Source organism: Rhodnius prolixus, unplaced genomic scaffold (assembly GCF_049639745.1).
Source record: "Rhodnius prolixus isolate KJV_2025 unplaced genomic scaffold, Rpr scaffold_2, whole genome shotgun sequence".
Classification (NCBI taxonomy): Eukaryota; Metazoa; Arthropoda; class Insecta; order Hemiptera; family Reduviidae; genus Rhodnius; species Rhodnius prolixus.
The window spans coordinates 61,697,844-61,714,235 of NW_027411592.1; the positions used below are offsets into that span (position 1 = coordinate 61,697,844).

The following is a 16,392-nucleotide window of genomic DNA, read 5'->3' on the forward strand; positions in this document are numbered from 1 at the left end:
CATTGTAACGGCCATTAGTAATAATTTCATGTTTACATGTTAGAACATGTTCTTGAAAAACTAACCTATTTCTCCTATTTTTACCCTGAATCTTCCAGCTAACCATCAGTAGTTATTGTAGTTTCTCTTAGTGAGTATTTAAAAAAAAAATAAAATAATTATTATAATTAAATAACAAATAATAGTGTCAATATTAATTAATAACTAAAAATAAACTAAAATTAATACTAGCAATCTCCTCGTCCCTGCAAAAAAATATATATTATTTCAATTTTTAGTTCAAATTACCTTTCAAATTTTAATGAAATTAATTTTTTTTTTTTTTTAATGCAAAAAAAATTAAAAGATTCTTTTTAAGAAATAAAGAAATGAAAAAAAAACTGAACTATTTTATGTAAATAATATTCTAGTAAGCTAAAAATAATATTAATAATTTGGTTTTTTTTTTTTGATTAGTGATCTTTAAAATGTGTGTCGATATCTTAGATGATCTATTTACAATATTATTTTATGTATTTTGAATTGTGTAATTTTTGGTTAAATTAGGTTGAAGTTGGTGCCTTCTTCAGTGGCTTGGGCCAGTTATTAATGGCGTGTTTTGAATGGTATACTCGTGATTGGTTAAAATGTAGTGACAAATTTTGTAGGTGGATGATTGGTTGAAAGGCATAAAAGTCAATAGACACTGTGCAGACCCAGTTCTACAGCCACGCTCATATTGGACTAATTGTTCAACATGAAGAGAGGAAAAACAGTTGCAGATTAAAAATAGTCTCTTTGCCAGGAATCTTTGTCCAAAAAATCAATAGTCCCGAAAGATTTGTGCTTTAAACAACAAAGGGGGGGGGGGGGGAAAGGAGTAGATCTACGTAATATGTAGGATGTGAGCTTTAGTTAAATGGAAATCTTAGCAGTATAAAAGTTTCTTCTTTATTTTAGGGAATCACAAAAAGGGGTCAAGAAAAAGATCTGGTTTAAAATTGTCATTTTTGATTGACTTTTTTTCTTCTTTTTTTTTTTTTTTTTTTTGATGGGGGAAGGGTTTAATCAAACTTTTTTGATTTTCCTTTCCTTTTGTTGCTTAATAATTATTTTTATGATGGATTTGCAAGGACAAAAATACCCAACTCCTGAGGGATGAGTGAAAAGAAGCCACAAGTGAGAAACCTCCCAAAAAAAAACTCTATATATATCTAGCTTAAGCCACAATTCTTAATCTTACTCTCCAATTCCTCTGTCGTTTGTATTCTGGACCCAAAAAAAATATATTAAAAGAAAAAAAAAAGTATTTACATTCTAAGCTCATAGACAAATACCCTAATAAAACTGGTACAAATAATTCAATCTAAATTTGCTACCAGACATTAAAAAAAAAACATTAAAATCACCACCATAACCATTAAATAACCACCATTACTCACTATAACCTCAACAGAGAATGTTAACACGTTCAAAAACCACTCAAAAAAAAAAAGGGCACTCACACTCGTCGCCAAAACTCTTTTGGTAATTACCAATAAAGATACAAAAAAAAAATTCTGTTCAATGATCTTTAAAACCAATAATTACAACAAAAAAAGAGCACAATTCAAAATATAAAAAAATAATTATTAAATGTATTTAATTTTTTATTAAGTCAATAATGTCGTATTAAAAAAACAAAAACAAAAAAGAGAGGTTACATTTTTATTGTATTAGGTTACTCATTTATTTGATATATTTTTAATTTCGATTAATCGATAAATTTCAATCGATATCCAATTTTCAATTATTTCACTTCATTGATATTATTGTTATTTTTTAAGGGTAAATGGTGTTTTTTTTTTAAATTTCTCTCTTTAGATTTTTGTGAGAGTTTCGCTCTCTCCTATAGATTATTTAAATTTAATTTAAAAAATATTTGTGATAGTTAAATTCTTATTTTAAATAAAATTTTAATATTAATGAAATAAAAATAACTTTGGCCAACAAAAATATATAAATATATATTATATATGGATGACATAATAATTCAAGATTAATTAATTTAAAATAAGAATTAAAAAAAAAGAAACTCTTTAAATTCTCCATTAATCCAATCTTTATATATATATATATATACATATAAATATAATATATATTTGTTATTGTGTATGTATTAATAATAGAAAATAAAATGTTCTAATCATTCTTTTTTTAAACACCTTTTTTTTTATTTTGTTTATCTATTTTAGGGCCCCCCCCCCATATTTCGGATGATAAGAAGATAGCAAAGAGATGATATGGTTAGTAGAGGGAAAATGGCAGTTCTGGCGCACCTAAAATGTGCAAGATGGCCGCCGCACCCCGGGTAATCATCGAATTCCCCCCACCCTTATTCATTAATCAGCGAATTCGACGACACCACCCCTTCTTAATTTGACCAATCAGAAACATGGACGAGGGCTTTAAGCCACGCCACTTCCCTCCCCTCCCACCATTCTTAATCCATTAATCCATCGTCAAGCTTGGGTTGACAGATGGACAGATGTTCGGCCTGCTGTAGCCTAGAAACCAGTGAGGATTGATATTTTTTCATTGGGGTATTCAGAGTTTCGAAGTTATTCATTCTAATTCTTTCACTAAACTTACAAGTGTAACGATTATTTAGGCCTGTCAGGATAAAAAAAAAAAAAATAATAATAATATATAAAAAAAAGTAATAATAATTTTGGAGGGGGCCTTATATACATGGAGCTAACTCCTCTCCCATTCGATGTACAGCGTCGAGACCCCCAAAAAGGCACATCTACATAAAATTCCGAATCGAATGACCCCCCCCTCATTTATGTAAATCGGTTCAAGCGTTTAGGCGCTACGCTGTTTACAAAAAAGGTAACAACAACAACGAGAAGAAGAAGAAGAAGAAAACATTTTCTGAAAATACCGTTTTTGCCCATTTTCAGCAACTTATTTCTCGAAATCTATTTAATCTATTTGCCCTATATAAGGACAATAAGGCCAATAATAGAATAATAAAGGCCAATGCTAGATGCTACCTGTTGGGACGATCTATTTTTAAAAAACAAGAAAGTAAAGACCATTGGATAAAGCAGATTATTCTTCTAATTTCATTGGAAGGCTGATGTTTCTGTATTTAATGGTTAGTATTAAGACCAATGGCTAGGTTATACATTTTGGATCGATAAAATGTCAAACTTTTCTCATAGTATTCAGGGCAAAGCTAAATTGTACATGTTGGATCGATCTATTATCAAAAAACTATTGGACAAAAAGTAGAAACTTTTCTCCTAGTTTCATAAGAAGGCTTTAGTTTTCTGTATTTCATAGTTAATTATAAAGCCAATGCTAGATTGTACGTGGTGGGTCGATCTATTTTGAATAATAAGAAGCAAAAACCATACGTGTAAATAGTCTACTTATTTCTCTGGAATTCAGCTGCTTCTGCATTTTTGTTAGTTAATATTAAGGGCAATGCTAGATTGTATATGTTGGTTCGACCTATTATCAAAAACCAGAAGTAAAAATTATTTGACAAAAAGTAGAAACTTTTCACCTAGTTTCATTAGAAGGCTGCAGTTCCTGTATTTCATAGTTAATATTGAGACCAATGCTAGATTGTACATGTTGGGTCCATCTATTATCAAAAACCAGAAGTAAAAACTATTGGAAAAAGTGAAATTATTCTACTAATTATAGGAGGGGCCTTACATACGTGGGGCAAACTCCTTTCGTAATGTTAGCACAGCATCGAGACCCCCCAAAAATGCATATCTACATGAAATTCTAAATAGAATCAAAAACCTCATTCATGAAAATGGGTTCACCACTAGCGTTTAGACGTTACTTTGTTTACTAAAAAAAAAAAAAAAAAAGTAACAGCAAGAAGAAGAACAAGAACATTTTCTGAAAATGCTTTATTTCCCCCAATGTTTAACAAATTATTTATCTAAATCTATTGAAACTGAAATTTTATCTCAGTATGTGAGTTATAAAGTCGCAATGATTTGTTTGAGAATACTTTTCATTCCATGTTTAAAAAAATGTCCTTAATCGATTTTTCTTTGAAAAAAAAAAATATTATTCTATAAAAATTGTAGATCTACAGATGTTCTACAATTTACAAAATTTATTAAGCTTTATATTGAAGTTCCAAAGTTAGCCACCAGATAGTAACACCTCTCAGAAGCTACATTATGCACCTACACTTGACTTCAACACTATGGAGTATAACCACATTTTCAATTATTTAAACTTCGTTTTAGTAATTAGAAACAATATATACAAAATTTAATGACTTGAATTGAAATCATTTTTTCCCATAAAATTGAATTAAGATATAGTTTTGAGAGAAAGGATTTGGGTAAGATACTTTTTTTTTTTAAAGAGCCATATTTGTTTTAATGTACGATCCTATCTCTTGTTTAATCCGAAGAGATAGTTTTGATGGAAAGGATTTGGGTAAGATACTTTTTTTTTTAAAGAGCCATATTTGTTTTAATGTACGATCCTATCTCTTGTTTAATCCGAAGAGATAGTTTTGAGAGAAAGGATTTGGGTAAGATACTTTTTTTTTTTTAAAGAGCCTTATTTGTTTTAATGTACGATCCTATCTCTTGTTTAATCCGAAGAGATAGTTTTGAGAGAAAGGATTTGGGTAAGATACTTTTTTTTTTTTTAAAGAGCCTTATTTGTTTTAATGTACGATCTTATCTCTTGGATCAAAATTTGGATGAAATTCTCTACATCAGAAGTAGTTACTTCTTAACTCTAATGGATTAAACAGTTTTTTTTTTTTTGAGAATTTCTTAGAAATGGCTTCTAGAATTTTCCACAATCTTCGTACATATATTACATAAACTTCTACACTAATCAGTTTTTCCAGAAAACTTACGTGTTTCAAGTCACTTTTCTGGTAGGTGTTGGCGGTATTCTGTAGAGTCTTACCCTACACAAGTCTAATCCCATTTGTATTTTATGATTTTTTTTTTTTTTTACGACTGCATAATTTTGGTAAGAATTATTGATTAAAATAATCGGAGTTTGTAGAAAAACTGTGTTAGTTAGAATCTTAGAAAATAGCAAGATGATAAAGTCGTGGGAGTGTTGATAACAGATTTTTTTTATTTTTTGAGGGATTTCAAGGTCTTGCGCTTGCGTGTAGCGTTGTGACGTCTTGGTCAGTTGTGAATATTTACTTGAATAGTAAGTGTGATTAATGTTACATGTTTATTATTATTTTATTTTATTTTAAATTACTTTTCTTGTGTTCGTAGTTTTTAATATTTATATTTTTTCACCATCTTTGGAAAAAAAAGAAAAGCATCCTACAATGATTCTGGCTAAAATGGTTTTATGAATTTCATAAAATTTTTATGATGGAATCAAACGAAGCAAATAATTTTAATGAGGAATCAAAACAATATGAAGAAAGTGAGGATGATGAGGAAGAATCCGAGGAAGATGATAGTGAAAAAGAAACTAATATAACACAAACTATGAACGTGGAAAACGTAGATCTCAAAAAATGTAAAGAAACTCAGTTAGGCAATAAAAGCATTTACCATGGACCAGTTAAAGTTAAAAATTATTTGAACATCTCTTTGCCGGATATACAAGCGACTAAGATAGCTAGTGTAAATTCAGTTTCTAATAGTGGACAATATTTGACTGTTTCCAATGGTGGACGACAACAGCCGACTGGACCAACTCAGAAAGTGGAATATACCTTGGTTACGCCTATTGTACAAGGAGAACAACAAATTTTACAATTTGCAGGTAAATAACATTGTCTAACATTATGTGCAGGGAAGGTTATTTTTTTTTTTGTATGTAATATGTATAGAACAATAAACATTAAGAATCAGTAACCTAATAATAACCTCCTGATATTTATCAACACAATGATAAACTTTGCAATTTTATGATGAGGCACCAACTAGTTAAACTTCAAATTAAGTGTTAACGTTTTAATTGTTTACACAACACACATCTTTCAAGGTAATCTAATTTATAAATAAATTATTTACCATTAAGCTTAGAATTTTTACTACATTTTATTATGGTAATGAATCGAAAGTTCTTAGAGATTCCACTTGTATCTTTATTTAGAAGAATCGTGTGGAAACGGATTAAAAATTAATCAAACTTAAACTCCAACTATGGGTCAACCATTCTTATTTAAAATTCATGATTTTTGGCTGTCCAAAATTATTCCTCAATATTACGCATGTTGGTCTTCGAATCTTTAACAATAAACTTTTTGATTAAAATTGTTAATATACAGTAAGCATCTTAATTTTTCGGAAAAGCTAATTATTGCTTTTATAATATTAATGGTTTGGGAATTAGATAGTAAATACAAAAGAGTTATTGTTTACCAATGTGACACTTATAACTTAGATTTTTTATTTTACATAGTTAAGAACCATCCTGGCAAACTATATTTTTAAGTATTTGCCACACTTAGGATTTTGTATTCCATTCTTTTTGCTCTAATTACTCTTTTTAAAAGGTTAGACGTAAAATGAGCTGTTGGATAACAAGTATTTCCTTCCATTCTCTTTTGATCATAGTTTTTAATTTTCTCTCAACTGAACTTTTGATTCAAAATCTGATGATAAAGCTGATGTTAGTCTCTTTTTTTGGAGCTGATTTGCCGCAACTCATGCCGTTGATCTCTAAAGACTTGTAACTAGGCTATCATCCTAATTGTAGATGATTGAAGAAACATTTTCGGCAAGTTTCGAAACGATTTGGTGCCTTCATTTAGTGGACCGATTTAATATGAAGGTATGTAACTGAGGGAACTTTCACCATGTGAAGGTAAAATAGTCTCTGGTTTACTATCAGGACTGGTAAAATTTCATTCGCGGCATCCAACATCTAAGGTATGTCCATATACACTTAAATAAGAATCAACGATAGGGTACCACCCAGTTTACAGGACTAACTAGATTTAGTGAAAAGGATGAAATAATACGAGAGAGACATGAATTTAGAGTAAGAAAAGTACCACGAACCACTCTAGGATTATAGACAAAGAAGTTATCAAAAACAAAAGAAATTTATTAGGGATAGTACTACGTTAATTAATTATATTAAACCACAACAGAATATCGGTAGCCGACGGTTAAAGGCGAGACCAAGAAAGCTAACATGTATTGTTGGTTTAGTGGGTTCGATTTCCGGTCTAATGCCTTGGATTTTATTTAATGGTTAATATGAGAAATTTATAGTAAAGTATGTTAGGCGGTTAAGAGACTAGACCCGCAATGCTAAGTTGTACTGTTGGTTTAGTGGGTTCGATTCCTGGTCTAATGCCTTGGATTTTATTTAATAGTTAATATGAGAAATTTATAGTAAAGTATGTTAGGCGGTTAAGAGACTAGACCCGCAATGCTAAGATGTATTGTTGGTTTAGTGGGTTCGATTCCTGGTCTAATGCCTTGGATTTTATTTAATGGTTAATATGAGAAATTTATAGTAAAGTATGTTAGGCGGTTAAGAGACTAGACCCGCAATGCTAAGATGTATTGTTGGTTTAGTGGGTTCGATTCCCGGTCTAATGCCTTGGATTTTATTTAATGGTTAATATGAGAAATTTATAGTAAAGTATGTTAGGCGGTTAAGAGACTAGACCCGCAATGCTAAGATGTATTGTTGGTTTAGTGGGTTCGATTCCTGGTCTAATGCCTTGGATTTTATTTAATGGTTAATATGAGAAATTTATAGTAAAGTATGTTAGGCGGTTAAGAGACTAGACCCGCAATGGTAAGATTTATTGTTGGTTTAGTGGGTTCGATTCCCCCTGGTCTAGGCCTGGGATTTTATTTAATGGTTAATATGAGAAATTTATAGTAAAGTATGTTAGGCGGTTAAGAGACTAGACCCGCAATGGTAAGATTTATTGTTGGTTTAGTGGGTTCGATTCCCCCTGGTCTAGGCCTTGGATTTTATTTAATGGTTAATATGAGAAATTTATAGCAAAGTATGTTTGCTAGTCGCCTCCGTCCACGACACCTAATTTGGTAGTTGAACGTTAATTACTTTACTTACTACTACAATTTATACTTCTCTTGTGTAGTACACTCTTCTCTGCCACACCATCCATTGACGAAGCAGAAATCATTAGCAACCAGAGAAAGGCGAGCAAAGCCTACACTCAACTAAACAAGAGTTTAAAATATACAAATTTTTATTTTATTGGTTAAAGGTTGCTTTCAATCACAGCTAAGTTTTTATTAATAATATAGTTGTAGTGATCAGTAAGAGTACTGGACAAAAATTATTATTTTTAAGCACCTCTTCCTTTTTTTTTTTTTTCCTGTCCAGCTCCAGCTAGAACTGAAACCAGAAATCAGGACTCGGGGAATTCCAATCTACAGGAATCAACAAATTTAAATGGACCCGAAGAAAGTAACAGTGTTAACGAAGAAACTCCATTAGTTGGTGGTAAAAAATATTTTATATTTCTGGGTTATTCTTTTTATTATTTATTACTAAGGAACGGATTTTTATGTATTTAAAAATGCCAAATATTTAATTAAAATATGCATTTATTTTCGTCAATTATGTGGAAAATATGTGATTTTCTTAAAATATTTTCTGGAGTATTTAAGTAAAATGGACATTTTTTCTTTATTAAAATGGATTTTTTTTTGGGGGGGGTAAGTTATAATTATTTATACAAGAAAAGAACATTTTTACAATTTATAATAATTTATTAGGAACAAAATAATTTGTTTTTACAAGTTATAATGATTTATACAACAAAGAACATTTTTACTATTTATAAAAAGATGTGTTAAATTTTCAATTTTGAAAAATTCACTCTTCGAAATTGTTTGCAACCACATGAAATTTCAAATGTTGGAACGTAAAGTGACGACGATTTGGGCGTAAGATGGACTGGTAACGACTAAAAGATCGTTCAACATCTACAGATGTTATAGGTGCCTTGCTGAAAGAAGTTATCTCGTTGGTTGTAAAGGGTACACGATGTTCTGAGGTGACTTCTGTTCCACTGATAATATCAGAAATCTGGCAGATGGTCTCCCACCCTTTGTTCTTGCTCAGTACTTCTACCAGTTTTGATCTGATCAGATCTCCCTTACTCCCAGGTATTCCTTCCACCTTTTCGATGACTTTTTTAACGTAGGACACGTTTTCTGTCAGTCGAACATTTTGGGACTCAAGTTGGGTAATGGCTTGTGCAAGAAATACGCAATTGTCAGAAATGAATGCAAGGTCGTTCCTTAAATTAGGTTTCTCGAATAAAGACTTGGCTGTGTTTATCGCTACTGCTTCGTCTTCGAGATGTGAAAGGACATTCTTGATTTTATTGTAGTTTTCATAGTAATACTGAGCTGCTTCCAGCCAAGTACCCCATCTTGTCAATATTGGTTCTGGTGGAAGGCACAAGTCTGGATAGAGATCTTTTAGCATTTTAATGCGACTTGGTGCTTTTAAGAACATTTTTTTAACCGAGGAAATTAAGGAATCTACGTCACTGAACAAAGATCGGACAGTTTCTCTAAGAATCCTTTGAAATGAGGATTTTTAAGTTTGTGGAAAGGAATATCTGCTCTAACGAAAGCCCGACACAGATCTGTACTCAGAGTAGACTTACTTGATGATGAAGATGTAAGGAAGGCTTGATAGGACGTCCTCTCTTTCTTTCTGTTTTTATTCTCTATGTGCGATCCGGTGGCAATATGTAGGGTGACTTGGGAACGTTGAGAGCAAGAAACGCGCTTGTCACAAGATGTGCAGTACAAAATGTCTCCATCACTTCGTAAAAGTTCTGCTGGAAACTCGCGAAGATATTTAGCAACCAGTTGTTTGTTTGAGGCCGATGTTCGTGGCATTTCACCCAAAAAAAAATACACTAAGTGACAGAACGAAATGAATTGGACACTTCAACGAACGAGCTGAAAGAACAGACAACGTCAGACAACTTCAAAGAACTAACAAGTGCCCGTCACTGTTTAGCAGCATACTGTGTAAATTACAGTAACCATTGTACCCACTGTGATTCACAGCCCTACAGTCTGTGGTTCACAGTTCCTGTCAACCACCTCCCAATTATGAAAATATGCCCAAAATGAAAAATATGTACATATTTTGATTAAATATGTAGAAATATTTATTTATTTTAATCAAATATGTATAAATATGCGATAACATCCAAATATGTGGAAATATGTGAAATAAAAGTAGACTCAAACGGCTTAAAAAGTGTCAGTATGAATACTTCTAGTTGAAAAACGTCTGTAAATTGCCTAGAAAAAAAATATGTAAATACACACGAATCCGTTCCCTATTTATTACACTTGGGATTTTTTTTAATAAAAATGGATTTTAGGGATGTGACACTAAGAAGTGTGCTTGTAATGGATCAAGTATTGAAGAAACCATTCATAATATTCATCCTCCAGGGTAAAATTCAAAGATCATTATCAATTTTTTGCAAAAAATTAATTTCATGTTATTTAAATACTGAGCGATAAAATAGATCTGTTGTTGTCAGAAGACCAACTCACTAGGTTGGCAAAAAATAATTCAAAACCCAGGTTTTCAATGAAAGTTATAAGAATTCAAAAAATGAGAGCCGGCAGTTTGGGATAATCACACTCCCTAAAGCCAAATTCAAGGGAAAACTTCAAGGGAATTTAGGGCGCCACGTAGTCGAGCGGTTAAGAGGCGAGACCTGCGAAGCTAATATGTATTGTGGTACTGGGTTCGATTCTCGGTCTTAGGCCTTGGATTTTATTTAATGGTGAATAAAAGAAATGTACAGTAAAGTATGTTAGGCGGTTAAGAGACTAGACCCGCAATGCTAAGATGTATTGTTGGTTTAGTGGGTTCGATTCCCGGTGTCTAGCTAGGCCTTGGATTTTATTTAATGGTTAATATGAGAAATTTATAGTAAAGTATGTTTGCTAGTCGCCGCCGTCCACGACACCTAATTGGGGACGTTAAGCCCCAATTTCGCCTGAAAAAATAGGCGATTACTTTACTTTTACTTCCAATTTAAGAGAACCAGTCTCTCTCTAGGGCAGAAAGTAAGGTTAAATAAACCATTTCCTGGTGTAAGTATTTCCTGATAAAGATAACGACTCACGATAAATTAAAAAATTAATGAGAATAAGCTCAAAATAATGGAGAAAGAAGATTAAAGCAAAATTAAAGAGGTTGCGACATAATAAAACAGTAATGTGCAGCAATTAAGAATTGTGATCTTTGAATTTTGGTCCATTAGTGAGGTGCTGTAAGCGGTAGCACAAGATTTATCATTTTTAACATTTTTTTTATTTAATTGCAGATGCCAATAACCATAATGTGAATAAGGCACTTTATTTTGGCATTGCCTTTTTATTTGTTACATTTCTCATATCTTATTTAATTTATGGTTAGTATTATTATGTTAAAATAAATTGTACTTTATGTTCATTTGATAAATGGTATCAAATAAAGTTAATAAATGTTTATATTTTCAGAATACCCAGACGAGGATAGTTTACCAATGAATTTCACGCAGCGTTTAGTAAATCGAAGTGATTGGTTTGCTCTGCAACCGAAACAAGATATGCCGCCTTTTGCCTTTCCACAGCCGCCGTTCGTAGTAGTATGTCATACGGCCACCAATCCGTGCACCGATCAGGAATCTTGTCGCTCAATGGTTCGATCTATACAAGCTTCAGAGATGGACGACGTATACTTTGATATTGCCTACAATTTCCTAGTTGGAGGTGATGGCTACATCTATGAAGGTAGAGGATGGGATGAAGCAAGTGCCGGCACTACGGTGGTGGATTGTTCTGCCTTGTCAATTGGTTTTATCGGCGATTTTACTGTTCAAGTGCCTAAGAAAAAGCAGCTGGATGCTTTCAAGTAAGTTAAGTAAGTTATCTGGAAGTGCCATTTACCGGAATCGAGTTGCTTTTTCAATTTTTCCTTCTCTCTTTTTGAGATTTCCACGAAAACAGCTCACGAAAAGCACTATTTGGTTATGGCCAGGTGGCTCACTTATTTGGATCCTTATTTCCAAACCCAAAGGGTTAAAGACATGTTTATCCTTTCTTAATAACCTTTAATTCTTTGAGTATGAAAATACCATTTCTTAATTCTTCTCCAATTCCCTTACCCTATAACGTGTAGATTAGAGATTAGATTAGGCCTCAAGGCCTACGCCACTGCGACCCCTTTGGGTCTATTGTGGCTCCCCTAACTTTAAAGCTCACCCTCCAGACCTGTCCTTTTAATCAGACTCTTAATGCTGGAGAGTGACTCTTGGGTAAAGCTCACAGGCCTTGGTTTTTCCTCCCCCTATAAAGTGTAACTTCCTTGCAACAGTTTGCTGGAGACCTCAAAAGGAGAAAAACCCCACTTTTATTTGAATTTTCTCCTGAGAAAACGGGTCAGGACCCTACACCCCCACGACACCGCCAGCCACAAAAGACTTATTGTGCCAGCCTCTTTTCTTTTTCTTTTTTCGAGTCTAATAGTCTCGAAACTTTCCCCTTCCAAAAAAAAGGTTGAGGACTTTTCCCTACCAGTTCTTTTTGCGCTACCCATCTTCTTTGGTCTTGAAAGTTCCAAAGATAATCATAGCGCAACCGCTCGATTGCAACCGAACAACAAGTGAGAGGCCGTTTCCTCCATTTCCTGACACAATCTGCACACAAAAGTTCCGAGCTGATAAGTCCTGTCTAGGGATAGCTTAACTTGCTCATAACTTTAATACGATCAACTCCTTAGATTATTTATAATTATTCTTCTCTACATCATGATCTTTAGATGGGAATTGATGAACCACAGGAGAATATGTCCCGTAGTGCTTGGATAAAATCAACGATACAGTACAATCATTGTCAACTTATTATTTAGTAATGAAACCATTTCTAAATATATTTATTTAATTAATTTTTTTCAGGTTAATTTTGGATTATGGTGTTCAAATTGGCAAACTAGATAGAAAATTTAAAATGTTCATGCAGAAACAGATTAAAAATACAGAAAGCCCAGGGCCTGCTTTGATCAATATTCTAATTAAATGGCCAAATTGGAGTCCGTTCGAGAAGAAAGATCTTCTGTGTAATTCGACCCTGGAGGAATCGTGAATCTTTTGAGGCATGATTGGCTCCGGAGAACTTAACTATGTACCTGAATTGTTTAAATATACATAAATATTTATTAAATTTAATGCATTGTGTAATTTAGCTTTTTTTTAAAAAAAAATTGTAAGACGCATTAATTTTTGAAAAAGTGGATTAGCGATCAGCATCACTGAGAATCAATCAGTAGGACAGTGCTCGATTTATGCCCTCTACTGAAATTAGTTACATTGTAAGAGACTGGAGTATACAGGTAAGAATTTAATCAAGAATATAAATTGAAGTAGTTTCTTTAAAAAAGTTGGAAGATTTCTGGTACATTTTGGTGCTTGAAATCCTTAAGAACGGTTTTCTCTTTGGTTCCCTTCATTTGGATCACCATTATAGTGGAACTCCTATAAAACACATAAAATTTGTAGCTGAAGGTTGTAACTTGAAACGTTCGAACAAATGGTTTTAGTTCTTCAATTCGACCTTTTTTAGACTACGGTAATATTTTTGGAAATTCATTTAACTCTCCATTAACTCACTTGGAGCGTGTATTATACAATAAAAAAGTAGTATTTTAAAAAGTGAAATACTATTTTCTAGATTGTTACCCTTAAATCAACATTTTCTGTCGGAATGGCCAACTACCCAGACCAGAAAGACCTTATTTTGGTCACTAAACTCACGGGGTAAAAAAAAATTGTATTTATTAGTTCTAAACCTCTATAAAAACTATATCTGGTCCCACCCCCGAAAATTTTTCATAGTTTCAGCTTCCAGCAGATTTTTATAGTTTATAAATATAATACGAGGGTCATTCGTAAAGTAAGGTTCCCATGATTTTTAAAAATAGAAAACATGATTTATTTCCTCAGCATTATGCATCATTTTAAAGCTTAAAACTTCGCTATTTTTCTACATAATCGCCCTTTCTGTCCAGGCACTTTTGCAGACGATGCTCCAGCTTTTGTATACCAATGTCATAAAATTTTGCCGCCAATCCCTTGAGGAATCGAATAACCTCTTCTTTGACTTCTTCATCGGTAGTGAAGCGTAAGCCACCCAAGTGTTCCTTTAATTTTGGGAACAGGTGGTAATCACTTGGGGCTAGGTCCGGACTGTAGGGGGGGTGGGGCATAACTGTCCAGCCAAAATCTCTCAACAGTTCCTAGTTTGACGAGAGGCATGAGGTCGAGCGTTGTCGTGAAGAAGCCTCACACCAGTGGACAATCTTCCTCTACGGCGGTTCTGAATTGCACGTCTCAGTTTTTTTAGTGTGTCGCAATACCTTTCAGAGTTAATCGTCGTTCCACGAGGCATAAAATCGATCAACAGTAGGCCTTTCCTGTCCCAAAAGACGGTTGCCATGACTTTCCCTGCAGACTGCGTTTGTTTGAACTTCTTTGGCTTCGGCGAAGTTGAGTGACGCCATTCACGTAATTGCTGCTTGGTTTCGGGAGTAAAGTGAAATGCCCATGTTTCGTCGCCTGTAACAATGGAATCCAAGAATTCTTCCTTGTTCTCTTCACATTGTTGCAAGAAATTGTTGGGCACACTCGACACGTTTCTGCTTATGGTTTTCTGTCAGCATTCGCGGCACCCACCGCGCACACATCTTATGATTTTTCGGTTAAAATCTTGTGCACTGTGGTGTTCGAAATGTCAGGAATATGAAGAGCAAGTTCGTTAATTGTGATCCTTCGATCTTCTAGCAGTATGCTCTGGACCTTTTGAACAATTTCATCTGAAACTGATGGCCTTCCGCTCCGGTCTTCATCGTGAATTTCCATGCGACCTTCACTAAAATTCTCTACACCATTTGCGCACATGTTGAACTGATATGCACTTTTTACCATACACTTCGATCAACTGACGATGAATTTCAGTAGGTAAAATCCTTTTTGCGATTAAAAAACATATTACTGCGCGAATTTCGCATCTGGCGGCAACGGCGATAGGGAGCTCCATCTTCAATGGCTGCCAAGCCGGCGGTGATCGGCGTAGCGACACGGGAATGGTGGGGATAGAGCGCGCGAGAGTTGCTGAATGTGCCCAGTGTAGCCAGATTTCACCCAGCACTTCGCGTTGTTCCGATACAGCATAGGGAACCTTACTTTACGAATGACCCTCGTAATACACTCGTACTACAATATTTACTGGAAAAAATCACAGACTCCAGGGAACTTAAAATGGAGAAAAAATTCCTGGATAAGAATTCAAAATTTGGGAAATCTTTACGATTATGAACATCTCTTTCTCAGAATACTAAAAAAAAGAACCTTAATTTTGTAAAACTTTATTTTTATTTTATTTCTTCCTTTTTATTTTTACCCTTATTATTTTTAATAATTCTTAAAGAATAAGTGTTAATTACAATATAACCATTTCCGAAAAAAAAGCACATTGAATTGTCTCTTGATAAATACAAGTATCTTTGTGATTTTTTTATCTTAAGGCCTCTAATATTCAATTTTTTCTTTTTATTATTTTTAACAAATATAAAATTAATAATAAATGATCTATTATAAATATATAATTCCCATAAAATGAACATCGCACCTTTAAATATTTTAATTTATACTATTTACAAAAATAACCAATACAAACTTTACTTTTTTTTACTAGTTAGATTTTTACACTTTTGATTTATCGTGCTATGTTTTATCTTCTATAATTTATAACTTATATTATACATATATATTTTTTTTACGTTTTTTCGGTCTTTTACTTAAAAATATATATTTTTTTTATTTCCCCCTTTTAGAGAGAAAAACAATTTAAAATCAATTTGATTATAAATGCAATTTATTATTATTTTGTTGAATTACTTTTAGTATTGTACCCAGAATAATGGGTGCTATTCATCCAGACATACTGTACGTATTAAAGCTTCGGTCACTGAATAAGGATCACAATTAGACGCAGGACGCCTGTCTTCCAGATAACCTTTCTTATCTTCAGCTGTCTGCCTGGGAATACGAATACTGGCGCCTCGGTTTGCCACACCTGTGCAAATTAATAAATATGATTTAAATATTATAAATCCTTATTCCTATTCTGGCATAATTGCTGCGGTATTCCAAATGATTGTAAAATTAAAAACAAATCCATAATATTGGTATAGTTTCGTCCAGATCCAAAATGAGATTTTCTTTGTTCAGCCGGATTTTTTTTGCCAAGAAAGATGTGTGAATCAATAAGAGGATCTTTATTCGCATGGGCCTGATAGCCTCAGCAGGTTCTGTCAGAAGGAAGAGGAGGAAACGGGCACTGCACGTGTTGTGTGAATACGAAGGGCTGGTCTCTG

The 16,392-nt window shown here is 33.2% G+C and overlaps 2 protein-coding genes across 5 annotated transcripts in view; one reads left to right on the forward strand and one right to left on the reverse strand.

Moving 5' to 3' along the window:
• The first annotated feature begins 5,034 nt into the window (after positions 1-5,034).
• On the forward strand, positions 5,035-13,186 carry LOC141450098 (uncharacterized). 3 transcript variants are annotated; one of them, XM_074120158.1, is made up of 5 exons: positions 5,035-5,757; positions 8,314-8,433; positions 11,306-11,392; positions 11,481-11,883; positions 12,917-13,151. In XM_074120158.1, the coding sequence occupies exons 1-4, from the start codon at positions 5,355-5,357 to the stop codon at positions 11,876-11,878; spliced, it is 1,008 nt and encodes a 335-aa protein (XP_073976259.1). In that variant the 5' UTR covers positions 5,035-5,354; the 3' UTR covers positions 11,879-11,883; positions 12,917-13,151. The 3 variants fall into 3 exon arrangements, with proteins under 3 accessions (XP_073976259.1, XP_073976258.1, XP_073976257.1); XM_074120156.1 differs by having other exon boundaries at positions 5,119-5,757; positions 11,481-11,874; positions 12,917-13,186; XM_074120157.1 differs by lacking the exon at positions 11,306-11,392 and having other exon boundaries at positions 5,039-5,757; positions 11,481-11,874; positions 12,917-13,186.
• Positions 13,187-15,365: 2,179 nt separating this feature from the next.
• Gs2 (glutamine synthetase 2) overlaps positions 15,366-16,392 on the reverse strand; it is a 35,652-nt gene continuing 34,625 nt past the window's right edge. For both annotated transcript variants that reach the window (XM_074120165.1, XM_074120164.1), the window contains one exon: positions 15,366-16,091. In XM_074120165.1, the coding sequence (XP_073976266.1) occupies positions 15,943-16,091 (149 nt within the window). In that variant the 3' untranslated portion in view covers positions 15,366-15,942. The remainder of the gene's footprint in view (positions 16,092-16,392) is intronic.